Below are 26,745 nucleotides of genomic sequence, written 5' to 3'. Positions count from 1 at the left end.
AGCAAACTCCCAAAGTTTAATAGGTTTAGTTTAAAATTGGTACTTTTGTTATTTACAGCTTGTGATTCTCGATTTCAGAAGAGTGAAGTCACTTCCAGAATCAATTGTTCACAAGGTACATAATTGATTTATGAGTAGACTTGTATTGTTGTTAAATATGACCTCACAAGCTTCTCATCTGTTCAATCTTCTCACAAGCTACAACAACTAGTGTTGCTTGTCGCTGGTCACTGTCGCTGAAACCAACGACACACAAACGAACAGGGCCATTATAACATTAATATTTTCAGGGTTTAAAACTATCTCAAAATTATCATGTATTTATTATCTTTTCCATAGACATATTGGATTCAACTCTTAGAATCATTTACGGTGGGTCATATATATAAATCTATATATAAATAAAAAGAGTATTTATATTTTCACTTTATGACACGGAAAAGTCAATATTCCAAAAAAATAACAAGAAACTCATACTCTAGCAAATAGTAGTAAATTTTGACAATTTTGAAATACTAATTCATATCACTTAGTTGTATATGAACATGTTATTCATTTCCATCATATGTTATTAGAAATTCGTTAGGCGGTAAGTAATCATTTAGTAAAACAGTTGACCGACTATACTAATTTTGCATTTAAAATGGTGTAATTTACTAAAATTGAAGTGCTTGAAGGCTCATCAGTGCCTAAACGAACGTTAATTAACAAACACTTGAACCAAATTTTGAACTTCGGTGTACATATATATCACATTTATTATTTATTTGGTGTACATATACATCATATTTATCAAATGAAGCTTGAAAGTAGTTTTTTGTTAATCAATTAGGTGTTGTAAGATTGGTAATTTTATCTCTTAATCATATTATTTTTAAATATGGTAAACAGTTTTTTTTTGGTCTTTTAGTTATTTTTTTTTCCATGTAGTTGTTTGTTCTTCTTGAAAAACCATAGAAAAAACTCACTGACTGGATTGCAATGGCTTTTCTAACACTGAATCTTACTTTTCCTTTATGATTTAGTTTCGTCGATGTTTTTGGGTTTCTGTCGGCTGCATTATCGATTGAAGATTCAGAAAAGCAAAATAGTTTTTTTAGGCAAAGAACGAAATAAATTATATTGCGTTAATAAGATTCATATCTTTTTTTATTTTTGTTTACTGCAAAATCAATGTTTGTTGTCCATTTGTGGCTAGTTTTTTTTGTTCACTTTGGTATAAGAGTAAGTTTGGTAAGTCCATTTTATCTTGAGCTCTTGTTTAAGTCTTTGACATTTGTTTACGTCTTTTATGGTTTGTAGTATCAATGAGCCTCATTTTTCTTTTTTGGACTTATAATCTTTAAAGATATTTAGTATTTCTATCAACATATATAATTTGATCATATATTTTCTTTATAACATTAAAAACATATGAATTCTTTTTAAAAGAAACATTCTGTTTTGATTAAAATGTTAAATTTATCATCAAACAAAATAATCAGATTTTTTTTTCTCAAAACAAATAAAAATTTAAAAATAAAATAGAGGAGTCAATAACGTTCATTCAATATTTTTGTCCGTATATCTTTTGTTGTATCTGACTCCGAGTGAGAACCACTTTTTATATTTGCCAAATTCTTAAATAATAAATACAATCTTATCACCAATAACCTAATATAAGAAAATGTTAATATGTTATGTAGCCAAAATATCATTTTCAGAATATTTTAGATCTTCGGACCCTTTTTTTTTTTAGTGTTAATGTTAAATTTCATTCATCGACCAAGTTACATAAGTTTGTAGAGACAAAAAACCCAATCCCAATAGAAACAGGCAGACCATATTACCCAATACCTACATACAACGAATGAGAAATATAAGAGAAATAAATTAAGAGTAGAGAAGAGGACGATCTTTGGACCCTTTTTTCCTCTTTTCTTAATATTGATGTGGATGCCACAAGAAGGTTAATAATGTGTTAATTATAATAAGATATTGACAATTATACCATTCAAGTTTATTCACTGACGACTAGTAGTTTTCTTTTTGGTGTCTCGTGCCGACGTGCTCTCTAGTCTTCTTCTAAATTATGTAAGTCAAATCAAAAGATTGGGGCTAATTCCGTAATTTGCCATCATAACTCCATGACGTACACGTGTTAATTTTTAAATTATTTAATCTGTTTCGCCGACTCCTAAACAAAAATCAAGAAACTATAAGATCATGACACGTGGACATCAATTATTGATTGAACTTAATAATATCCCTAGAATAAATATGAGAAGCGTCGCAGAGGATTCCACCCTTAACCTGTGACATAGCGACCATCTTCGTGGCTATCTGTCGGAACCCTCCTTTGAGATTCTTATTGCATCAGACATCAGTCCATAGTCAAATTTTTTACACCATCTTTGTCGTTATCCCATTCTTCTTCTTCTTACTTTTTTTGTGTTTGGTCCCTCGTACTTCTTGGTTTAACGACTCTAGGTCTGAATCTTTATCTCTCTTCAGACCAAACTTGATCTCATGTTTGTGTTGTTAGATTGAATCATTTACTTCAGTTTCCTCTCCAATCAATATGCAATCCGGTGAGTTTTTGAGGGGTTTTTCTCCATTTTCTCTCGAAAGTATCAAACTTTGTGTATTTTGATGTCTAAAGGTTAAACCTTTTTTTTTTTGGTTTCTCAGAATATGATATTAGTACTCTGTACCAAGAAGCTCAGACTCGTTGGTTGAAACCTCCAGAGGTTCAATTCATATTGCAGAATCATGAAAGATTGACGCTTACAGATGTGGCTCCTCAAAGGCCTACGAGTATGTTTTGACTTGCTTCTCTGACTTGGTTTTTGATTCAAGGTTGACTTGATCAATTTTTTTGGTAAAACTCATCATGTCTCTCTCTTTCTCTCTCTCAGGTGGGTCTTTGTTTCTTTTCAATAGAAGGGTTCTTAAATTCTTCCGTAAAGATGGCCATCAATGGCGGAAAAAAAGGGATGGTAGGGCTATTGCTGAAGCACACGAACGTCTTAAGGTATTTAGAGATACTTAACTCTTGACCTCAGAGACTTCTCACATTGTTTCTGCCTACTCTTAGATGTTACTTTGCTAACTTGTTATGACTATTCCAGTCTCCAAGATTTTGTGTGTTTGCAACTTTAGAGATGTTCTTCTTTAAGGTTGTTAATGACTCTTTTTTCTTATCGATATGTTTGTGAATAGGTGGGTAATGCTGAGGCCTTGACTTGTTATTATGCGCATGGAGAGCATGATCCCACTTTCCGGAGACGTATCTACTGGATGTTAGATCCGTGAGTGTCATGTACTCACACTATGTGTATACAATTTAGTCCTATTTTTTTTTTCTCAAAAATGAACTTAGAGTTTCTTGTTCTTTTTTTTTTGTTCAGGGAGTACGAGCATATTGTCCTTGTCCATTACAGGGATGTAAGCGACCGAGAAGAGGTGACTTTCCGATAAGAAACATTTGTTATTATACTTAAAGCCAGAACTTGAGTTTCTTCGTTGTATGACCTCATTGTTGGCTTAAATTTTACAGGGATATCAAACTAGTGGGCAAGTTTATCAGTTTGCACCAGTTCCTGCAACTCAGAATGCGAGCTATAATCACTACATTGGTGATTCTACTGACATAAATCAGCAATCATCTACTTCACCTGGCACTGCAGAGGTTATCTCTGACCTGGAAGGCAGTGCAAGTTCTTCTGAGTTAGGTCAGGCTTTAAAGAAGCTTAAAGAACAACTGAGTATCGGAGATGAACACGTTGATTCTGTAGTTCAACCCTACATTCAGCCGGAAAGTCTCGACAGTCTCCAGTTTTTAGAGTGTAGTAATGACATGGATCACTTTGCTCAACCACCAACAACTGTATATCAGAGACCAGAGAATAACAGACTAGAGAGATGTTATGGAGGCAATTTTGGAGCTCAATACCATGCCAAGAATGATTCTAACAGACTAGAGAGATGCTATGGAGGGTATGTTGGAGCCCAATACCATTCTAGTAATCTCATGCTCGTTAAGAATGATTCAGGTACGCCAAAGTTATACACGATTTGGTTTCTTTTCTTTGTGTTTTCCTCACTATATGATGTTGACGCTACTCAATACTCAAAAGATGATTAGGGAAGTATTTATGTTCATTCACAGTAAGTTTCACTAGTCTGTCTGAGAAAAAAAAAGCATTGGTAAGCATCTATATGAAGTAGCTTCAGTAAACCCTTCAAGTCTTGTCATGCTTCCTTGTTTGTCTTGTCGATGCGCGGAGTTGAGGAATGATATATATAGTTATCAGGAAGAGTAAGAAGCAATCTTTTTACAGGTGGTACAGGAGGGAGTGGAGATCAAGGGTCTGAATCTTGGAAAGAGGTGTTGGAGGCATGTGCTCTTAACTCTGAGGTAACTCTCTCGAATAAGTAAATTAAATATGTGGATCAAACTAAAATGAATGTCTTGAATCCTAACGGTGACTTCATACGGAGGAACACGGCTAATGAACCAAATGTGTTATGGTTTTCTAATCGCTAAGAGCTAGCTATTAATTTTATAAACTAATAAGTAAAAAGTTTCTTAAGCAGGAAAGCACACCAAGTTCTGCAAAAGGATTGCTAGCTGGATTGCAGGAAGATTCCAACTGGAGTTACAGCAATCAGGTTGACCAATGTATGTCATATGCTTTACTAAAGAATACTGTTAGGCTTCATACCTTGTTGAAAATACTTGGTCCTGATAGTTGTCTTATTTTCAGCTACATTGTTGTTTCCTCGAGATCTTGGTTCTTTCAAAGTTCCTGCTTCTTATTCTGCACTGGTAGCTCCGGAGAATAATGGTGAGTACTGTAGAATGATGGATGATGGGGAACTCGGGCTGCCTTTCGAGCAAGAAATGAGCCTGACAGGTGCATGTAACCAAAAGTTTACGATCCAGGACATATCACCAGAGTGGGGTTTCGCGAATGAAACTACAAAGGTCTAATCTCTTACACTGTCACCATCCATAATATTTCGTTTAGACGTATGGGAAAGTGCATAAATCTACTCTAATGATTGATATACATGTTTATTTCTTGCCTGTTTAGAACAAATGTTGGTGATCAGCTTGGATTTTTCAAATTTAAAGTACCACTTTTGACAATGCAGGTGATAATCATTGGATCATTTCTATGTGATTCAGCAGAGTCTATGTGGTGTTGCATGTTTGGGAGTTCTGAAGTTCCTTGTGAGATCATAAAAGAAGGTGTTATTCGGTGTGAAGCCCCTTCATGTGGTCCTGGAAAAGTCAATCTATGCATTACCTCTGGAGATGGACTCTCATGTAGTGAAATAAGGGAGTTTGAGTATCACGGTAAGCCCGACGACACATGTTGCCTTAAGTGCAGTAGGCCACAGAGCTCTGACATGTCCATAAGTCCAGATGAGGTTATAATACTTGTAGGGCTTGTGCAAACACTTCTATCAGACCGATCATCAGAAGGAGAGAGTAACTCAGAGTTGGGAAATGATAAGTTGTTGAAGAAACTGAATGCTGATGATGATCAATGGACACATGTCATAGCAGAGGTCCTAAATGGCAGTTCATCATCAACAAAAACAGTTGATTGGCTTCTACAGGAACTGCTTAAAGACAAGCTGGATGCGTGGCTGTCTTCAAGATTCCAAATGTCAAAGAAAGAACAAGGCATTATCCATATGATAGCAGGCCTTGGCTTCGAGTGGGCACTCTATCCAATCCTTGATCATGGTGTCAGTGTTGATTTTCGTGATATTAAAGGATGGAGCGCTCTTCATTGGGCTGCACGGTTTGGGAGGTGAGTAGTGTCTTAATGTCATAGCATCATAACTAAAAGATTTTTTTCACTTAGTCAATGTATAAAATTAGACAATAGCTTCAAAATGAATCTAATAACCGATACTGTGTGTCTTTGCTAGTGAAAAAATGGTGGCTGCCCTTATAGCATCAGGGGCATCAGCTGGAGCAGTGACTGATCCCACTCAGCAAGACCCGAATGGCAAAACTGCGGCTTCAATAGCTGCCTCTTATGGCCACAAGGGTATTGCAGGTTATCTATCAGAGGTGGCATTAACAAACCATCTCTCATCACTCACACTTGAAGAAACCGAGATTTCCAAAGATTCTGCTCAAGTGCAAGCAGAGATAACTGTGAATTCCATCTCAGAACCAGGTCCTTCCGGTAGTGAGGATCAACTCTCACTGGAGAAAACGCTGGCTGCAGTACGAAATGCAGCTCAAGCAGCTACAAGAATTCAGGCAGCTTTTCGCGCACATTCATTTAGAAAGCGAAAGCAGAGAGAAGCAGCTATGGCTGCTTGCTTACAAGAGTATGGAATCTATTGTGAAGATATTGAAGGGATCTCAGCCATGTCAAAGCGTACTTTTGGAAAGGTCAAGAACTACCATTCAGCAGCTCTATCTATTCAGAAAAAGTATCGTGGCTATAAAGGTCGAAAAGAGTTTCTTGAGCTTCGCCAGAAAGTTGTAAAGATTCAGGTATTTTAACATAGTTTTTTCCCATTAGGCTTTGTCACCTCGTCCAGCTCTTTATGCTCTTATATTTTTGGTAGGCTCTTGTGCGAGGTTACCAAACAAGGAAGCATTACAGAGTTATCTGCTGGGCAGTAGGAATATTAGATAAGGTTGTACTCAGGTGGAGAAGAAAAGGAGTTGGGCTAAGAGGGTTCAGGCCAGACGTAGAAACTACAGAGGACAGTGAAGATGAAGACATTCTCAAGGTGTTCCGTAAGCAGAAAGTAGATGGAGCAGTGAACGAGGCTTTCTCTCGTGTTCTATCGATGGCCAATTCTCCAGAGGCTCGCCAGCAATACCACCGTGTGCTCAAGAGATATTGTCAGACAAAGGTTAGTCGTTTACAAGAGATGATTCACAAAAGTTATAAATAATCATGGTGAATGTGGGATATTTAATAGAAAGTCAGTATTAGAATTGAGCAGCTGATGAAGATTCTTGAAATGAATCTCTGCAGGCTGAGCTTGGAAAAACAGAGACATTACTTGGAGATGATGATGATGGGTTGTTTGACATAGCTGATATGGAATTTGACTCTTTGTTTACACTGCCTTGAGGGAAAAGATAGGCAAGAAGAGCTTTGTGGGTTTTAGAGGTTTATTATTAGTAATGTAGATTTGTGAAGTTTCAAGAGTGAGTAGCTTAGATTTGTAGAGTTGCAAAGAAAAAAGACAAGGAAGAGCCCTTGTTAGTAGTGTCTGTAAAGTGTCTTATTGGGGCTAACTTAAAAGCTTGAATGCTTGGGATGTGGTTGAAAAAACAAAACAATGTAAATACTAAATTTGTGATCGCATTTTTTATGTATCTACACCTCCATAGCAAATGAAAAAATATGGAATGAGTTTGGTTATTGTTTAATTGTTATGGTAATATCTTTCTAAATTCCAATGGAGATATGCATCTGGATCAGGATCAATATCATGTTGATCACTGCATGGATTCTTTCCAACAACAAATTTTTAGTTTTATGATATGATTCTACTGAGAGAATGAAGGGAGAAGCAAATCTCCCATTTTTGATGGCCTTGCTGTCTGTAGAAGGTGTTCCAGGTGATGATCCAACATCCAAGCTAATTGATCTCAGGTCTGTAGAAGGTGTTCCAGGTGATGATCCAGCATCCAAGCTAATTGATTCAGGCTTCAAAATTACAATTGTTTGTGTACGTACATTCAGAGAAGTTGCAGAGCTAATCTCTGAGAATCTCCTGAAATAGGTGTACCAATATTCAAGAAGGATTCTTCTTTAGAGTCCAAGACCTGAGATGCAGCCACAAGGCCCTTGCAGCTCTCTATCTCGCTATCCTTGTGAGCTATCAACTCGCTGAAGCGCCATTGATCGCTGCTTCTAAACCTTAGTCTGCATCAAATGATAGCTGCTTCTCAACCTTAGTCTCAACCATTCCATTATTACCTGGACTGTTTCTGTTAAGAGTTTTGCTCTTGTATATATTACAGCTGAAGCGCCATATATTGCTTCAAATACAGAGAGCATGGTAGAGAATACAGAGAATGAAAAAGTGGAAAACTTCTCTATTATTCTCGACAACTATTTACAATATATAGGAACACATCCAACTTTATATAGTAGTTTTCCTAAAGACACGAAAGCAACGAACCATTGCAACTTCCTAATCTAACAACGGTTCGTAACAAGTCACGATTAACAACACATACCCTTCGACTTTACAACACACTTACTATAATATAAAATAACATTAAGCCTAAACTCAATTATCATTAACAGTTTCATCAAACCAACAAAGTGAGAATTTTTGGCATGGTTACAAAAGACACAACTATATATATATACTAGAAGTCATCCCGTGCTATGCACGAGTTTAGCCTACATTGTTTTTGAATTTTAGTAATTTGAGAAATTGTAGCTTCTTATTAGCTTATATTAATAACATGATTTTTTAAACATAGTAACACAATTTCCTTTTTAGAATAGTTTGAAATCTATATATTTTTTTGGTTTAATAATGAAGACTAATAAAAAGCTAAATTTACAGTGGAGAAACTCATATGCATCTATCGAATAAGATTATTTTTAGCCTGCTTTACCACATAAATATCCAAAAAAAAAATAGAGATTCTAAAATATAAGAAAGGAACAAAACCTAACATGTTCAACATATTGTTGGTTCTGTATTAACACAACCAACAAACACGTGAACCGCAATTTAAATAAAACATGGTTCAAGGCTCCGCCCATATACAAAGCAAGTGAAGTCAAGGATTAGGGTATCAAAAATTTTGGGGCATATTTTACACCAAAAGTTTTAGGTATATTATGTATGAAAAAAGTAAAAAATTAGAAGTTCAGTTGTTCTTAGATTTCTTTTTTTTTTAAGTTCCAAAGAAATTATAAGTTCAAGTTTTATTTAAGAAAATAATATATTTACAGATGAAGTTTTATTAGTTTTATGTGAAAAACTATCTCATTTTTTGAAGTGTTGGTGAATGAGCATTAGATTAATGAGTGAATGAGCATTAGATTACACTTGTTTTTAATGAGTTTTAAAGTATAATTTAATCTCGAGAAAGAAATTTAAAACTCTAATAAAAAAAATTTCCATAAAATAATAATGAGTGATCAAGCAATATAATATTTATTTTCGTATATATATTTAAATGAAAATATAATCATTGAAAAGACAAAGAAATTATGAGCAAGCAAAAGGAACATATTTTGGTTTATGAACATAGAAACTATTTTATTTATTTTTTTTATATTTACTTTTTTATATGATTTGAATTATAATAATAAAAATAGTTTTAAAAAAGAAATTGGCGTAGGGCATAAAAAATTGCAGGACCGGCCCATGGAGATTAGAAAAAGCATACATAAAAACTCTAGTGAATAAATATATTTGTCAAACATTCTCACATAATTTTTGTCTATGTAGTATTAATGCTAACAATAAACATGATAACTTACAAAAATATATATAAAAAAAAGTTATTCAAAAATATCTATTGCAAATTGGAAAGATATATAAAAATATGTTATATTTGATAGGAACCTAATGACTGAAAAAATTGTTTTAAAAGAAGAGTTATTAGGGATTGAATTCTAATTTTTTTGGAAAACAAATTGGTAATCTCTCTAATGAGGAATAAATAAGTAAGCAATTATAAAATTACTTACATAAAACATCTTACCATTAGATTATATAAGATTAAAGGCCAGAAACTAAACCCAAGAATGGAAACCCAAAATTTAAATTTGAACCAAAAATTTATGAATTTATAAGAGATTTTTGAGAACACATAACCATCCCACAATCTAATATAATTTAGAATCCTTTCTTCCCATGAATCATTTATAAGATTGAAACCCAAAAATACATTTGTACATAATTTAGAATCTTTTATTGTTCATGAATCATACATAAGATTGAAACTCATAATTATGATTTCAAAATAAACTATAACCAGTTTTTTTTCCTATGATAAAACTACAAACTGATAAATGATGGCTTTAGATGGGAAGGATCTACAATTGTTTGTGATTGAAGAAGGGAAAAAGGAAATGTTGAGAGTCACAAGTGAATTTAGTTAATTATGTCCAAACAACAACAAAATATATAACACACCAAATGTCATCTTTATAGCAAAAGTTAAGAAAAACCTTTTCATATTATATTAGATATATGATTATTTTGCTTCTACGTTTGCTTATCCATCAAAAGCTTAATTGTGGTTAGATCCACCATGTCTGAAACGGTGAAACGAAACATGCTCATAGACACCCCCACACATCATGTTGAGGTCCCTTCTCTTGAAAGCTGTCTTCTACGAATCTCTTTCTCCATTTAAATCCACAATGCTCTTCTTCTCTTTTCTCTCTGCTTTCTCCTCTATATATTATACTAAACACAATAATATAGAGTCTTATATCTCAATTTTCCAGCTGGTTAACACTAACCTAGCTTCAAACTTGCCAGCACGATGGTCAATGGTATGCACAGCTGATGCAACTTGATGACCACCTCCAATCACAATCTAAGTGAGAGAGAGCAGAAACATTAATTAATACAAAGATAACAACATCTAATTTGGAGAGCATTAGTGATGAGATTGAAGATGATGACAAAGAAAATAAAATGAACAATCAAAGATAACATAAAGGCTACCTTACCCGTGATAGACTCTCTCAAATCTATACAAGATAAGCTCCTAAAGGCGTCCACATCCGATTTTAAACTTCCAATTGTGATTAGACATTTCACTAATTAACATTTTTTAAAAATCTCCAGAATTTTCTATATTAAGAATTATTTTAAACAACCAATCACGATTTGACATGTCATTCATTAACATTTTTTAAATTTCCAGAATTTTTTAGAAAAAGGAAAATTTTAAATTTATGTAAATAAAAAAACTATGCACAATATCCTACATCGGCTAGAAAATTTTTAGACAATGGTTCAGAACCAGTATAAATAAGATTAATATGCTTCCAACAACGAATGAACAGGAAATCTTGATTTATCAGCCGTCCAAGTTTAAAAGTATATTCGGTTTGATCCGGTTTTTTATTTGATCAAATTAAAACTTTAAAAAGTTTCAAAAAAATAAATTATAATATTTAAAAATTTTAAAAGTTTTTTATTATAAATATTGAAACTTTTAAAAGTTCTTAGCTTTTAAAAAGTTTTTAAATATTATAATTTTTAAATTTTAAAAGTTTAAAATATTATAAATATTGAAACTTTTTAAAAGGTTCAAAATTTATATTTCGAAACCTTTTAAAAGTTTAAAATATTATAAATATTTATGTGAAACACAAATTATCTTATATATCTACGTTTGTGCTTTTTATTTCTTATGAGCTGTAAAACATATTTTTGGGTATGATTTTATAGATAAGTTGATATTTTTTCATTAATTTTTTATTTTTTATCTTATTTTTTATTTTTATGAGAAAAGAAATGATTTTGTTCTTGGAGTTTGATGGATTAACAAGTTGTGTGGTAGTCTAAAAAGAGGTTTTTTAGTTGAAGAAAGTGAATAAGTTGACGAGGATGAAGAAGAAAAAAGTATAGCGAAGAACCAGACGGTAAAAGTAATGATGACGATTACCACAAAATTTGACAATATAAATGACAAGAAAAAATATGAAGAATAAAAAAACATTGAATAAAAAACACAAAAACATAGGTGGTAGCGATCAATTAAATATGAAAACGAGTTAAATTCATGATGATAAAATTGTTTTGTTTTTCTGGTGTTCAAAGAAATGGTTTAGGATATTTGAGGTCATCAGTTTAATTCGCCTCGCCTGGATGTCGAGTTAAATTCATGATTTTTTTTTTATCAGATTTGATTTTATAACACAACTGATTTTTATATTTAAAAAAATTGTGTATCTGAAATTTAACTTTTTCCTTAATACTAATTTAAATTTTTTATAAGATAATATTTTACTACCATCATCAATGTTTTCATCAAAATATATCAAATATACCCACGCGTAGCGTGGTTCAAAACCTAGTCTTACTAAAAAAGGGCATGCATTAGAGTGTAAACCCCAAACCAAAAACATCTTCATTTTGGTGAATGGTTTGTCATATTCATTGAAACAAGATTCCTTTTCTTTGCCTCTTTATAATGATGTGAGTGAAGGATCGATGTATTAGGATCTTATATTAGAAGTTAGAACCATTCGGGTCCACGGTAGTTTGCATATCCACACTCCCTCCTTCAACCAACTTTGCGGCCTTGTTGGCTCCTGCCACCAGGGGAGGCTCCATCCCCTGAATCCCTCTCGCTGCTCTAAGGAAGATTTTAAAAAGGCGGTTAGAGCAGCGAAAGGGATTCAGGGGATGGAGCCTCACGTGGTGGCAGGAGCCAACAAAGCCGCAGATTTGGTTGAAAGAGGGAGTGTGGATATGCAAACTACCGTGGACCCGAATAGCTCTAATATCCTAGTTTTTGCCCACACCGATAAGAACTTCAAAGAGGTACACGACAAGAAAGGGATGAGCTTGTGTGGGTTTGTGTTAATTATTCTTTCTTCCGCATATTTTTTACTCCCATGTTAGATCGAATCATGTGTTAACTACTATAAAACTCGTTACATATATACATTACATATAATCTCTTTTGAAAAGGTACATTTTTGATAAGGACATTAGATTTTTGTACGTAATATGGTTTTCAATTGTATGTCCTATTTATTTTCCTTTCTTCTTAGGTAAATAATTTAGTCAAATTATAAGAACTATATATTATAACATTTGATGATGTGTGGTTGGTTGGTGCGGGTAGAAATAGTAAATAAATGTGATAAATAATTGAAGGGGATGGTGGGTAAGAAAGAAAAGTACTTGGTGCATACTTTATAGTAAAGAATCTTTTGTGTACAAATTTGATCACACAAGATATTTTTTTTTCCTTTGTCACAAGATTCTTCTAAAACATGGAAGAGAAAAGTGGAGAAACGTGAACAATAGATTGAGACAGACAGAGATAGAGAGAGAGAGAGAGATGTAAGCACTTTGGTCTTAGATCTTGACTAACTCGACAACCCTTTAGAGAAAGAAAGAAAGAAACAGAGCACGCACGTGATATAACCTATGTCGTCGTCTCTGCTTCTCAGCCTCTCTTCCAAGACCTCCCTCCCCAAACTTGCTCTGGTATATCTATTCTCCGTCTCTGATCTTGTCGTTTCTGTATCATCTCTGTCTTCTTCTTCTTCTTATGTGTCTAGCTACTTCATACTCTTCCCTAGAGATGCCACACCCTTCGGATGTTCTCCTCCTCCTCCTCCACCACCAACCCGTTATTAATGTATAGTCTCACACATTATGGAAAGTCTGTGGATTATATAGATGTAAAAAGCGCTATACACTATTTTGACCCGGTCAAGGAAGATGAAGTTATTGTCAGAGATAAGGCCATTCCCATGGAGTTGCGTAAGACGAGTCTGGTTGGAATGTCCCGTGGATGGGGAGTTTTCAACGTGGAGACTGGTGATTTTAGACATAAAGCTGTGTATGTTAGCGACTACTACCATCCTTGTGGCTCCAAATCAAATCCCAAAATCATCCCTTTGCATCCCATGGGTAAACCTAAGAGTACCTCCATCAAAGGTTGTAATGAAAGTATCTTAAAACAGATTTTATTCTTAATTTTGAATAAAAGTGAAATGAAAAACTTCTTAAGAAACTTTGGTTAAATTTGAGTTTCTTAAAAATATTTTTCCTTGTAATTGTAAATTATTATGATATTTTGTTAAAATTTATAAGACTTGTATACTCTTAAAAACTTAAAAATATTGCATTCAATAAAAGTTTAAACAAACATGACATAAACGCATATTAAAAATAGATTACAAAATAATTAATTTTAATTTTGATTTGTGCCAAACTTTTCCCATTTTGATTTTATCTTTGGCACTGCAATCTGCGTTATTGTCGAGCAGTGTCTTAACAGTTGAGATATCTTTGGAAGTAATTGAGTACCAAACCGCAAGGTGCAATGGTGTCATACCGTTCTGCATAAAATATCCAAACCAAATCAGTCCAAGCTAAATCAATCAAGTAGAACAGAGATACTGAGAGAGAGAGAGGGAGAGGAAAGTACACTAGCTTTAGCTTCAATAAAAGCACCACTCTTCAAGGAGATAACAATCAGACATTGCCAAGCTGTCAAAACTAACATAGCACAAGATGTGGAACCAAAATCAGCATCACCTTCCTTTATATGTACATGGCTAATATATGTTTGAGAATTACATGTTAGGGACCATGAAGCTAATGAGTCATGTTGACTCGCCACCTATTCCCTTCTGAATCAGCATATCATATACTCTGTCTACTTTACTCTGCTCTACTTTAAAGAAGCTATAAGCATCAAACTTTTTCTTTATTTGCCCCTTCTTTATCTCGCTTGTTAAGATTTCTAGCATCTTCAAATAGTGTACATGCAGTATTCTGGTCTCGTTGCACATCTGTTTTTCCTGCACACAGCTTCAATCTCTCAAATCATGGGAATAATGTCAAGAAATCAACAAAAACACAAATAAGATGAGAAACACCAAGTTTGAAAATTATTGTTCTTACGATCTCAGAGAGCAAGTCAGCCCCAAGGAGACCATCAACATCCCAATTGTCCAAACCGCTATATATTATTGGAGGCGTAATCTTTGACAACGAGTCAAAACCAAAGGGCATGCGATTTCACCAGATTCGAATGCAAATTCACCATCAAAACTTCAAATTCATTCACTAGTCTAAATCGATACGGTACCGAACCAAACGCATATCGAAATCGGAGTTTTTTAAGTAACAAATTTGGAATTCAGCACAACACAGAAGAAAAGAAAGTGGGGAAGGGGACATACGACGAGATTGCGTTCATTTCTTCTGATCTCAGCCGTTGTCCACCGGAGAGAGCACAATCGTGAATTGTGGTGGGTCTAGCTGATCTCAGCCGTTGTCCACCACTGCCTTGTCGGTTCATTTCTTCTTCTTCTTCTTCTTCTTCAATCCCACCACCGCCTTGTCGTTTCATTTCTTTTTCTTCTTCTGTCGATCAAAGGAGAGAGAGGAGAGACGAGAGAGAGAAATATTATTAACAAAAAAATAAAATAAAAATTTATTTTTCTCCAACCCAATCAAAAACTGACACACCCAAATATCTAAACATACCAAAAACATCTTACCTAAACAACGATTCTAAACTAAATCATACCAAAACAATTAAATTTAATTACATATAATACTTTAGAAGCTCTTAATAACTGCTTAAATCCTTTGATGGAGATACTCTAAGGTTATCCCCAATGGAGGGTTTTAAGACAGGTTTTAAGGGAGAAGGAAAAAAAAAATCAGAAATAACAAAAAAAGTTAAGAGAGCCTCTAATATAACATACTCGATTATGTGCTAAGAGCTCTTAGGTGTCGAGTGTTTGTTGGGTGGAAAAAAAATAGAAGAACCAAAAAACCATTTTTTCGACCAAAAAAAAAACATTTGTCGAGAGAAACATTTTCTCTCTCGATCTCTCTCTCGATCTCTCTCGGTGATTATCTCTCGATCGAAGTCCATTCTTGATAAAAGGAAGGATCTAGATATGTTACAGTTATGGAATCAGGGGCGATTGTGGAGAAAAAGGGGAAGCGGAAGGGATATAAGCTCGAAGGCGAATCGGAAGAGGGATTAGGGTTTATTCGATGAGATTGCAGCAATTGGAAGCAAGGGTAAGTTGAATTCTCCGCCTCATCACTAACGCTGCAATGAGTTGTTCACCTGATCAAAACAAAGAGTTTGTAGTGGCTGCCAATTGTTTAGGACTTGAGATCCATTTCTTTAGGCCTGGTGGCAGCAAAACCGACAACTACTCGGGGTTAGGTTTTAGAACCGAATCCCACTATTTTGGTCAATCAAAGGTTATGTATTCAAAGAGAGATAAAAAGTTCTACACTCCTAGTGTTGGAGGCCACTTCTTGGGTTTCTGGGATTCTTGCTTCGAGGATTTGACTAGCTCCGAGATGCATGAGTTGCGGTTTTGCAACCTTCCTGAGGTGACCCAGTCGGAGTGGGAGCTCTTGGACTCATGTTCCCCGCCGACTGCACACCTTGTGGAGTCTCCCTCAGGACAGCGTTTCCTACTCATGTGGTACGCTCAGGACTACAAACCGGGCAAGAAGATGACATTCTTGTGTAGCGGAACAAAGCGTTTCATGGTGTTTAGGGAGGAGGAAGATATGAACATGTACTGTTACACAGAGGACATTGGAGATCTCTGCATATTCCTCGGCAGAAGTGAGCCCTTCTGTCTCAAGGCAAGCTCATTCCCTGGCCTAAACCCTAACTCCATCTATTTTGCTGGCGACGGCTTTGGTGTGTACGATATCACCACTAGAAAACCTCGTTCCTTCCGTCCCAAGTCTCCCTCAGCCTTCTCCACAACACCACTCTTCCCTTACTGGATCCCTCCAATGTCTTTCTAAATTTACTATGCATGCTCTCTCAAAAGTTATGCAAGCGTTTCTCTTCTTGCGAGTGTAGTAACACTCTTATCACTCGAGTAAATTAAACCATGATTAATAAATTACGTTATTTCAATAGTTATCTTTGAAAATATAGGATCAGCAGGGTCTTTGTATTTTCTACTTAGAATTGCAACACATACCGGGAGAATGTGAGAAGATGAGTTACTCTGTTCCTCTTGAGCTAAGCTTCGTGATGTTCCAGGCTGTGATAATGTATCATCAGCAAACTGACAAGAGCTTGAACAAAGCACAAAAAACTTTCAACTCCAATTAACACAGTCAAACTAATTAAGTAGGCTATCATCGACAGAACGGAACACTGGTGGTTAGAATCTAGGACTGATAAATAACATTCAAGTAAAATATCTACTACATAACTCAAGAACATTTACCTAATTAGAGAGAAGAGGGGAAAGTTACCAATTAGTGGATTACTCTTGGAAACGAAGCTGGTCTTTAGGAACATTGTAAATGAGATTGAATTAGGAGATGGAGATCGTGAAGAGGATGATAGGGGTGTAAGATTGTTAAACCAGGTATAACTATGTGTAAACCAGGTTTAATCAGCTTTACTTATCTATCTTCAATCTTCATAGGTAACTTTTCCTAGTTCAATGTAATGTAAGTTTCGATTCTCATATCTCTTGCACCTTGCTTGACACAGAAGCAAATTAAACGAATTAAGTTTTTGAACCAGGACAAACCAAACTGAAATCCAAACCAAACCGGAATGTCACCTGTCTAGTTGGCTACTTTGAGTGTTTGATGAATGTAATCCAACCTAATTATGCTTTCTTCTTACTCCCATGTAAAATGGAATCTCATGTTAACTAGTATAAAACTCGTTACATAGATAAATTACATATAATATCTTTTAAAAAGTACATTTTTGATAAGGACATTAGACTTTCTACGGTAAAACCTCTATAGATTAATAAACACAATAAATTAATAAATTTTGCTAGTCCCAAGTCGGGACAGTGTAAAAAATAACAAAATTCGATAAGATAATAAGATAATAATTTTTTTGAGATCCACATATAAAATATGGTCCCAAGAATATCATAAATTAATAATCATGTAAATTTATATATATATATATATATGCTGATATAGTAAAATTTGTTTCTCTTAAACCTCATATTTATAAAACAATTGTTATATTGTATCTTCAAACTATAAAGATATAAAATATTCTATAGCATTTCATAAAACAGCTAAAACTTTTTAAAGTTTTCAATTTCTAAGTATGATTCATTTACATTTTGATAGTTTGATAGACTATTAAAATACGATAATTGATATTCTTATTCATAAATTTGAATATTTATGTCATGTGTATAAGTGAATTTGTCTATAATATTTGTAATTCATTGTCAATAATATTTTGTAATTATTTCAAATACAATTCCAATACTATAAAATTTACAACATCCAAAATTCTAATCGTATTTTGCAAAAATTGTCTCAATTCATAATTTTTTAAAAATTAGAAAATTAAAAATATACATATAAATTAATAATTATTAATTTACACTATAAAATAATAATTATTAATTTATAAATAAATTAATATCACTATAAATTAATAAAATATCTTGGTCCCAACATTATTAATTTATAGAGGTTTTACTGTATATGGTTTTCAATTGTATCATTGTATGTCCTATTTATTTTCCTTTCTTCTTAGGTAAATAATTTAGTCAGATTATGAGAACTATATATTATATAGGATTTGATGATGTGTGGTTGGTTGGTTGCGGGTAGAAATAGTAAATAAATGTGATAAATAATTGAAGGGGGTGGGTAAGAAAGAAAAAGTATTTGGTGCATACTCCATAGTAAAGAATCTTTTGTGTACAAATTTGATCACACGATATTTTATTTTCCTTTAATTTGTCACAAGATTCTTCTAAAACATGGAAGAGAAAAGTGGAGAAACGTGAAAAATAGATTGAGACAGAGAGGGAGAGAGAGAGAGAGAGGTAATAATTGAGAACCCTTCTTTTTTTTCTCGTGGCAACTGGCATCTGGCAAGCACTTTGGTCTTAGATGTTGACTAACTCGACGAAACTCTGAATGCTAAAACTCTGTGGAAGCCTTTTTAGTCCAGTGACGGACTAAAGGTTGATTGATGATTTTTTATTAAAAAATAAGTTTAATCTGTAAATAATAAATCAAGAATTAAAATTAAAAAATTGCTAAAACCCTTTTTTTAAAGTTTTAATATAAAAAACAATCCAAGTTGCTAATTAAGAATTTTTTTTTAAAAGGATGCACATTCCAAAATCTATATATAATAACAATCTAAATAAATGCGACCAATAGTTGTATTTTTTCAATCGTACCTGTTGGATATTTTCCGAAAAGTCGTGATGGTTCATTAAAACGATTATTTATGAAAAGTTACAACGGTTCACTGTAGAGTTGTGTTTATTGGAACATTCGTATCTTTTGAAATCTATATATATTTGTCTGTTTGAACTGTTTTCATTTTGTTGCTATGACACAAAATAATATAAATTTTCATTCTCAACAGTTTTTACAGCTTTCTAAATTATTATTCTCTAGCATTCATTCTTTTAAAATTAAATAAACTCCTCCGATTCTTGATTTATCAAAAGTTTTTTAGAATGATGAATCTAATTTACAACTTTTAGTTAATTTTAAATATAAAAATTTAATAAAAATACCTATGTTTTTTTCAACAGTTAGATGCATTATATAGTGAGTTTTTGAATTTGACCTTTTTAATATGGTAATAAAGATGCGTACTATTTGAAAGCAGTTTATATGGATTATTAGGTATAATCAATTGCAAACAGTTGTGATTTTTCGTAGTACCTTTTCGTAAATTTTTTGTTTTTATTTATTTAAAAAAAAAATCAAATGGTTGTATCTGTTCATTATAAGAGTTGTGTCTTTTCACTATATTTTATTTATATTTTTTCATCACAACTTTCGTAGGTGTATGACGTCATTGACGTGTGTTTATTTAAATAGATGTCTTCTGAACTCTATTTATATTTGTTTCTTCATCAGTAACTAACATGTTCGTTGAAACAAATTTTTCACTTTATGTTAAATCTAAATAGTTGAATATTAATATCTAATACTAAACGTTATTCTATAATCTAACTAAAATTTTAGAAATGATTATATCAATAGAGAAAGTTAATATAACTTAATATAGAATTTACAGTTGGGTCTATTTATTATAACTTTCGTTAAAATTTAAAATTTATTTTATCATGTTTATGAAAGTTGTGTATTTTAATTTTAATTTTTCTTTGATATAGTTTCACTCATTATTAAATACATTTTTAATTATAATTATTTATTAAAATTACATTTACTCATTATAACCATTAATTCAATATTTTTAGTTAAGATCCTTTTGGCATTATATTTTTTTTAATTGTAGTTCTTTACCATAATTCTTCATAAAATATCTTATATATTTATAATAATTTAAACAAAATTTTTTGCAAAGTTACGTCTATTCTACATAATATATTTTGTTTATAAGTTTTCATTTTGATAGTTGTGTTTTAAGTAACAATTTATGTTTAATATTTATGTATTCAATCTATTCTATTACATTCAAATGATTTCATAATGTATAGTTTTAAATTTTAAATTTATTTACTTTTTTTTTAAATACTTCGACTCTGAGCTCTAGTATTTATAAATCACGAGTAAGAAATGACTAAATTCTCAATTTAAAAGAAATCAAAAAGCAAAAAGACATTTTTATGCGGTTTGTGAGTAAAGTAGTAAACAACATAAATCAAGTGACACGTGCGTCATTCCAATCGTTAAATCTACGCAAAAAATGAAATTTTGAGTCGCAAGATTTTGATGATATTCGTTTGTCGTCTTGTCTCTCTCTCTCTCTCTCTCTATCGAACCCCCCTGGCTCACTTTAGCAACCACCACCGACCTTTCACATCCATTGATGAGATTGAAGAACTAATAAGAAGAAGAAGCAAAAGCTTCTCTCGGATCTCTCTGTTTCCTCATCCCTCACCGATCCCTCACCTCTGTTTCTTCTTCTTCTTCTTCTTCTTCTTCTTCCTCTATCCAGATTTCTCACCAATCGTTCGTGTTTAGTTTCGCTGCATCTAAATCTTTTGATTTGAGAGATGTGTGTTCCCTCCCACGATTTCGAAATTTTTGTTGTAATTTGATTCGTACTTAGTGAAATCAGGCGATCTAAGTCTTAGAGGTGAGACGTATGTGGGGACTGCAACGAGAAACATCCTCGATGTACAAGAGAACGTCGTCGAGAGATTACTCTCCGATGCTTGACGTCGAAGATAGTTCAGGTACATGCATCGTTTTCGTAGAAATTAGCAACTTGTTTGGTGTTTGAAGTTTTTTAGCTAAATCATTCAATTTCGAATCTGTGCGTTTTTTGAAAAATCTTCAGGTGTGTTAGAGAATGAGGTGAACAGTGAATTGGAAACTACGAATCCTTCATGGAAGTGTTCTCTCCCACATGTCCTTGTAGCTACGATTTCGTCGTTTCTATTTGGTTACCACTTAGGGTTCGTCTCTGATTGTTTTTTTCTTCTTCTTTAAGTTCAACATTGTTAGTTACTTGTGTTTGATTTTGTTTGTTGCTACAGAGTTGTGAATGAGCCACTTGAAAGCATTTCTTCTGACCTTGGTTTTCGTGGTGATACATTAGCAGAAGGTATTCATTACTTTTAACATTTACATGGTAAATGATCACTTCGTTTACTACTTTTTGTAAGTTTTCTCTGCTTCATTTGTGAAGGATTGGTGGTTAGTGTTTGTCTTGGTGGTGCATTTATCGGATCTTTGTTCAGTGGTGGAGTTGCTGATGGCCTTGGAAGGCGGAGAGCCTTTCAGCTTTGTGCTTTGCCTATGATTTTGGGTGCTTTTGTTAGGTAACTTCATAATTTCCTCTGAGCTCTTCTTATGAAACTGTTGCCAGACTTTTAGTTTTTCTCCTAGATAGATCTTGTTGTGATTCCTGGCTAGTGTTCTTTAAGTTAGACTTGCGGATTGGTCATGCAAAAGCTGTTGTAATTAAAACAAGGCAATGTTTGTTACGTTTGTAAGTGTTGGTAGTTTCTTCATTAGGCCTCCAAACCAACCAGGGGTAACTTAACAACCTCGCCATCTCTCAAGCCTCTCCTATCTAGTCTGATCCCACTCGGTCATGTATACTCTAAAGTAGCCTTTATCACAATGTTATGATCCTTTCGCAGGAGTTGCGTTGTTTCCATTGGTTTGATTTATTCTTAGTTGCTAATGGTAAAATGTGTTTCTTTCAGTGGAGTTAGCAACAGTTTAGCTGTCATGCTTTTGGGAAGATTCTTGGTTGGGACTGGCATGGGTCTTGGGCCACCTGTGGCAGCACTCTACGTGACAGAGGTATATCAATGCACGCTGATTATGGATCTTACTCTGAACCAAGTTTGGAGCCACTTGCCTTCTTATGCAAATTTCCCAAATTTTAAGTAGGTATCACCAGCTTTTGTTAGGGGAACATATGGAAGCTTCATACAAATAGCTACATGTCTGGGACTGATGGCAGCCCTGTTTATAGGGATCCCAGTCCATAACATCCCTGGTTGGTAAGAAAGTATTACCTTTTGTAGAATCTATCATTATCCTTAGCAGAACTTTTTGTACGATTCTCTAAAGCAAAACAAGTTTGGTCATCTAAGCTGTTATGATACTCAGGTGGCGTGTCTGCTTCTGGCTATCAATGATACCTGCTGCAGTACTCGCTCTGGGAATGTTTCTCTGTGCTGAGTCTCCCCAGTGGCTATTTAAGGTCAGCTTTATTTATAATCATCACGTAGACTTGTGGACTCTACACGACTGTTGTGTCGTTGTTGAGTCTAAACACTGCACTTTAGTTTACACTAGTGCTCCACTTTTCTTTCCTATGTTGATTGAAAGGCTCATCATCTTATGCAGCAAGGGAAGATAGCTGAAGCCGAAGCTGAGTTTGAGAGGCTGCTCGGAGGGTCTCATGTGAAAACAGCAATGTCAGAATTACACAAACTAGACCTAGACAGAACGGATGAACCAGATGTCGTGAGCATCTCAGAGCTGTTATATGGTCGGCATTCAAGAGGTATATAACTCTATTTGTTTTCCAAGAAAGTAACTGCAAACATGTATGTTTATTGTTGCGTCTATTTGTTTCCTGTATAGTACTTTGTTATTCACTTGTTCCTTTTGCAGTTGTTTTTATTGGATCAACCCTGTTTGCTTTGCAACAGCTATCTGGTATAAATGCTGTTTTTTATTTCTCTTCTACCGTTTTCAAAAGTGCCGGAGTACCATCGGATTTGGGCAACATCTTTGTTGGGGTTTCTAACCTCTTGGGTACGTATAATAACCTTCTCCTCCAGTGTTGTTTTTTTTTTAATTTTCCTTTTTTCTTTTTAATTATATGGATCTTGGATTGTAACACTTTTCTGATTTTCAGGATCCGTAATCGCAATGGTGTTGATGGATAAAGTAGGAAGAAAGCTTCTTCTTCTTTGGAGTTTTATTGGCATGGTGTGTAGTACATTCTTTCAAAATTTTCTTATTCATCAAATATGATTTAATCGTGTATCAAATTAATCGTTTTGATGTGTATAGGCAGTAGCAATGGCACTTCAAGTTGGTGCTACAAGTTCTTACTTACCACATTTTTCGGCGTTGTGTTTATCCGTCGGTGGCACTCTTGTGTAAGTGTTTGTTGAAACTGAAGTATGCTTTTCCAATTTTTTTTTTTTTTTTTTTTTTGTAACTAAAAACAATTGTGATTTTTGATACAGATTTGTGCTAACATTCGCCTTAGGAGCTGGTCCAGTACCAGGTTTACTCCTCCCTGAAATCTTCCCAAGTCGAATTAGAGCAAAAGCTATGGCTTTCTGCATGTCTGTGCATTGGGTAATAATAATAACAAACTCGTCGATTCGTATCATCCCACGGATTGTGTTTTGGTTGCTTAACCTTGTTGGTTCTTGTTGGACAGGTGATAAATTTCTTTGTGGGTTTGCTCTTTCTGAGGTTGCTTGAGCAGCTTGGTCCTCGGCTACTATACTCAATGTTCTCTACGTTCTGTTTAATGGCGGTGATGTTCGTGAAGCGGAACGTGATTGAAACCAAAGGCAAAACACTTCAAGAGATTGAGATATCTCTGCTTGCCAAACCATGAATGTATTTTCACACTCTCCCTACGTCTGTTGTATATTCAAATAAAGATTGGGTTCTCCGTAGAGTTGTATGAAATGTTAAATTTCACGTAAACGAATCGACAGTGTCAAGATTTGAACTTTTCTTAAATTTCTCTATATAAAAATGGTAACATGAGAATGGCTGAACCAGTGGTTTGAACTTGGCTGACTTTGCTTTTCTGGCTCAATTTGCTTAACTATACAAAAACACATCGACTAGGCTGAATTGGTTTAATTGACTATGGAATATGTGTATAAATGAAAATTGTCTAAAACTAAAAACTTATTCAAGTGTACAACAACAAAAATATAAGCATACATCCAAATTAAAGTGAATTTCATTCATAGTAAATATCTCTATCATTAATTTTTGGGTTTCCATGCCAAAGGTAACGCAGGGAAGCCTACGTGAGACTGAGAACAACTGAACAAATATAGCTTTGTCATTTTTTTTTCTCGTTCTCACAGAACCACCATACGTACAAAAGCATGAGCACCATACAAAAAGAAAAAAAAGAAAAAAAGACAATAATAATCTGCCAACCACTCATTCCAATTAAAGAAATGTCAAAAATAAACACAAGTCAAAATCAAACTTAGAATTTTCAAATATATATAAAGCATGTTTCACCAGAAACAAAATCATCAATCAATTTAAAAACATCTATCATTTCTTACTATACCCAAGCCAAGATAACTGTAAATAAATAAAACAAAAAAAAAAAGTTACGAAAAAATGCTAGAGTCAAGGAGGCTCTTATGGGTATTATCCATCATTGTATTGGTGGCAGCCGTTTCCAAGGTAGTCTCAGAGGTAGACAACGATTCAATTGACGATGATCGTACCTCATTAGAAGGCATGACGGCGCCCAAACGTGAAGTCATCGAAGTAGAGCCATCAAAATCTAAACGCAGAGAACAGAAAGATAAAGCACCCGCCGCGGGTGGACCTGAGATGAATTGGCCTGGACAATGGGAGTTGTTCATGAAGAATTCTGGTGTATCAGCCATGCACGCGATCTTGATGCCGGTGATCAATAAAGTCCAGTTTTACGATGCAACCATTTGGAGAATTTCACAAGTCAAGCTGCCTCCTGGCGTACCTTGCCATGTTTACGACCAAAAGGCTAAAAAAGTTGATTGTTTTGCTCACTCTGTCCTCGTCGATATCAACACCGGAGCCATCAGGCCTCTTGCGGTATAACATCATTACTATTTTTAGCTAAAACACACAGAAATATATGGAGTGATCACTTTTCACACACATTGCACAATACACATGTCTAAATATAAGCGTGATTATATTTAGTCATGGTTTTGATCTGATCTGACGGATTTAATGGTTATAACATGACAGCTAACAACAGACACATGGTGTTCGTCTGGAGGTTTAACCGTAAACGGGACATTGGTGAGCACAGGAGGATTCCAAGGAGGAGCAAACACGGCAAGGTACCTTTCCACGTGTGAAAACTGTGTATGGGTTGAATACCCACAGGCACTCGCTGCAAGGAGATGGTACTCAACACAAGCCACTCTCCCCGATGGTACTTTCATCGTTGTTGGAGGCCGTGACGCTCTCAACTACGAGTATATCCTTCCAGAGGGACAAAACAACAAGAAACTCTATGACTCGCAACTTCTTAGACAAACAGATGATCCAGAAGAAAACAATCTATACCCATTTGTTTGGCTCAACACTGATGGTAACCTTTTCATTTTCGCCAACAACCGATCCATTCTACTTAGCCCGAAAACAAACAAAGTGCTCAAAGAGTTCCCTCAACTCCCTGGTGGTACTCGTAACTACCCTGGCTCTGCCTCCTCGGCTCTTCTCCCCATCCGTCTCTTCGTCCAAAACCCGGCTGTCATCCCCGCTGATGTACTCATTTGTGGTGGCGCAAAGCAAGACGCTTTCTTCCGTGCTGAGAATAAGAAGATTTACAATCCGGCGTTGAAGGATTGTGCAAGGATAAGCATCAATAGTGCTAACCCTGTATGGAAAACAGAGATGATGCCAATGTCACGAGTGATGAGTGATACCGTGCTCCTTCCTAATGGAGAAGTCCTTATTGTTAATGGTGCAAAACTTGGATCTTCCGGTTGGAACTTAGCCAAAGAACCAAACTTTTCGCCAATCTTGTATTCCCCTGACAAACCTTTAGGCAAACGTTTCAAAGAGCTCGTGCCTTCCACTATCCCTCGTATGTACCATTCCATCGCAATCGCTCTCCCTGACGGTAAAGTTCTTGTCGGTGGAAGCAACACCAACGACGGATACCAATACAACGTTGAGTACCCAACTGAGCTCCGCATTGAGAAATTCTCACCACCTTACCTCGACCCAGCTCTTGCCATTATGAGGCCAATAATCATAAACACCGCAACACCAAAACAGATCAAGTATGGACAAATGTTTGACGTCAACATCGAGCTCAAACAACCAAACGTGCCAAAGGAGAATGTCATGCTGACAATGTTGGCACCACCGTTTACAACACATAGTGTATCAATGAACATGAGGCTGCTCATGTTGGGTATAAAAGATGTCAAGAACGTTGGTGGCGATAAATACAAGATAGAAGCCGTTGCTCCTCCTAGTGGAAACGTTGCTCCTCCTGGTTATTATGTTCTCTTTGCCGTCTACAATGGTGTCCCCAGTGTTGGAGAATGGATTCAAATCGTTTAATTTTGATTTTTGATTTTATTTTGTGTGTACATAATAATGCTGAACGGTTCAGCCTGAACCGATTTTTGAAACGTTACTAGCTATTATCATCCTCTCACCTATAAAATGGTTGTAAAGCAATTTTTGTATTTCTTTCTACTTATATGAATGAATTTATTCTTTGATTCTTTTAATTAATTATCATATTTTTTCTGAATAATTTTTTTATGATTGAGATAACAAATTTGAGAAAATTGTTAAAGATTTGTGACTTCACTTTTAGAAGGTAGCAGTTTTTTTTTAAATAAACATAAG

The 26,745-nt window shown here is 34.6% G+C and overlaps 3 protein-coding genes, 1 long non-coding RNA gene and 1 pseudogene across 15 annotated transcripts; 4 read left to right on the top strand and 1 right to left on the bottom strand.

Moving 5' to 3' along the window:
- Window positions 1-2,268: 2,268 nt before the first annotated feature.
- On the top strand, window positions 2,269-7,352 carry LOC104750526 (calmodulin-binding transcription activator 4). Of its 8 annotated transcripts, none has more exons than XM_010472332.3 (13): window positions 2,269-2,570; window positions 2,671-2,796; window positions 2,898-3,013; window positions 3,202-3,290; window positions 3,390-3,444; window positions 3,539-4,034; window positions 4,323-4,399; window positions 4,579-4,663; window positions 4,749-4,969; window positions 5,140-5,807; window positions 5,929-6,508; window positions 6,583-6,876; window positions 7,002-7,352. In XM_010472332.3, exons 1-13 carry the CDS (start codon window positions 2,561-2,563, stop codon window positions 7,098-7,100), a joined length of 2,916 nt encoding a protein of 971 aa, XP_010470634.2. In that variant the 5' UTR covers window positions 2,269-2,560; the 3' UTR covers window positions 7,101-7,352. The 8 variants fall into 8 exon arrangements, with proteins under 8 accessions (XP_010470634.2, XP_087346739.1, XP_087346740.1 ...); XM_087490613.1 differs by having other exon boundaries at window positions 2,284-2,570; window positions 4,579-4,653; XM_087490614.1 differs by having other exon boundaries at window positions 2,284-2,570; window positions 4,576-4,653.
- A 5,581-nt stretch (window positions 7,353-12,933) lies between these two features.
- LOC104750524 (uncharacterized) lies at window positions 12,934-16,228 on the top strand (annotated as a pseudogene). Its single transcript, XR_015583408.1, has 3 exons — window positions 12,934-13,188; window positions 13,284-13,644; window positions 15,749-16,228. The product of XR_015583408.1 is annotated as an uncharacterized LOC104750524 (transcript).
- LOC109129410 (uncharacterized) lies at window positions 13,808-15,233 on the bottom strand. Of its 2 annotated transcripts, none has more exons than XR_015583410.1 (3): window positions 14,898-15,201; window positions 14,138-14,208; window positions 13,808-14,048 (listed from the first exon to the last, which is right to left on the bottom strand). It is a non-coding gene; the product is annotated as an uncharacterized LOC109129410 (long non-coding RNA). The 2 variants fall into 2 exon arrangements; XR_015583409.1 differs by lacking the exons at window positions 13,808-14,048; window positions 14,138-14,208 and adding exons at window positions 14,372-14,513; window positions 15,219-15,233 and having other exon boundaries at window positions 14,898-15,081.
- A 4,007-nt stretch (window positions 16,229-20,235) lies between the features above and the next one.
- On the top strand, window positions 20,236-23,909 carry LOC104750523 (putative plastidic glucose transporter 2). Of its 3 annotated transcripts, none has more exons than XM_087493263.1 (13): window positions 20,236-20,876; window positions 20,981-21,098; window positions 21,180-21,247; window positions 21,332-21,464; window positions 21,855-21,954; window positions 22,045-22,157; window positions 22,267-22,360; window positions 22,507-22,666; window positions 22,777-22,920; window positions 23,024-23,097; window positions 23,182-23,270; window positions 23,361-23,475; window positions 23,561-23,909. In XM_087493263.1, exons 1-13 carry the CDS (start codon window positions 20,786-20,788, stop codon window positions 23,741-23,743), a joined length of 1,482 nt encoding a protein of 493 aa, XP_087349389.1. In that variant the 5' UTR covers window positions 20,236-20,785; the 3' UTR covers window positions 23,744-23,909. The 3 variants fall into 3 exon arrangements, 1 of the variants encoding a protein (XP_087349389.1); XR_015585282.1 differs by having other exon boundaries at window positions 20,308-20,876; window positions 22,865-22,920; XR_015585281.1 differs by having other exon boundaries at window positions 20,308-20,876; window positions 22,815-22,920.
- Window positions 23,910-24,362: 453 nt separating this feature from the next.
- LOC147925667 (aldehyde oxidase GLOX1) lies at window positions 24,363-26,624 on the top strand. Its single transcript, XM_087493261.1, has 2 exons — window positions 24,363-24,960; window positions 25,120-26,624. The coding sequence occupies exons 1-2, from the start codon at window positions 24,499-24,501 to the stop codon at window positions 26,449-26,451; spliced, it is 1,794 nt and encodes a 597-aa protein (XP_087349387.1). The 5' UTR covers window positions 24,363-24,498; the 3' UTR covers window positions 26,452-26,624.
- The last annotated feature ends 121 nt before the right edge of the window (window positions 26,625-26,745 follow it).

The sequence above is a fragment of the Camelina sativa genome, chromosome 16, assembly GCF_030686135.1.
Source record: "Camelina sativa cultivar CO46 ecotype springtype chromosome 16, ASM3068613v1".
Taxonomy (NCBI): domain Eukaryota; kingdom Viridiplantae; phylum Streptophyta; class Magnoliopsida; order Brassicales; family Brassicaceae; genus Camelina; species Camelina sativa.
Note: the sequence above shows the minus strand (reverse complement) of the source record. Positions and strands in the feature narration are given on the sequence as shown.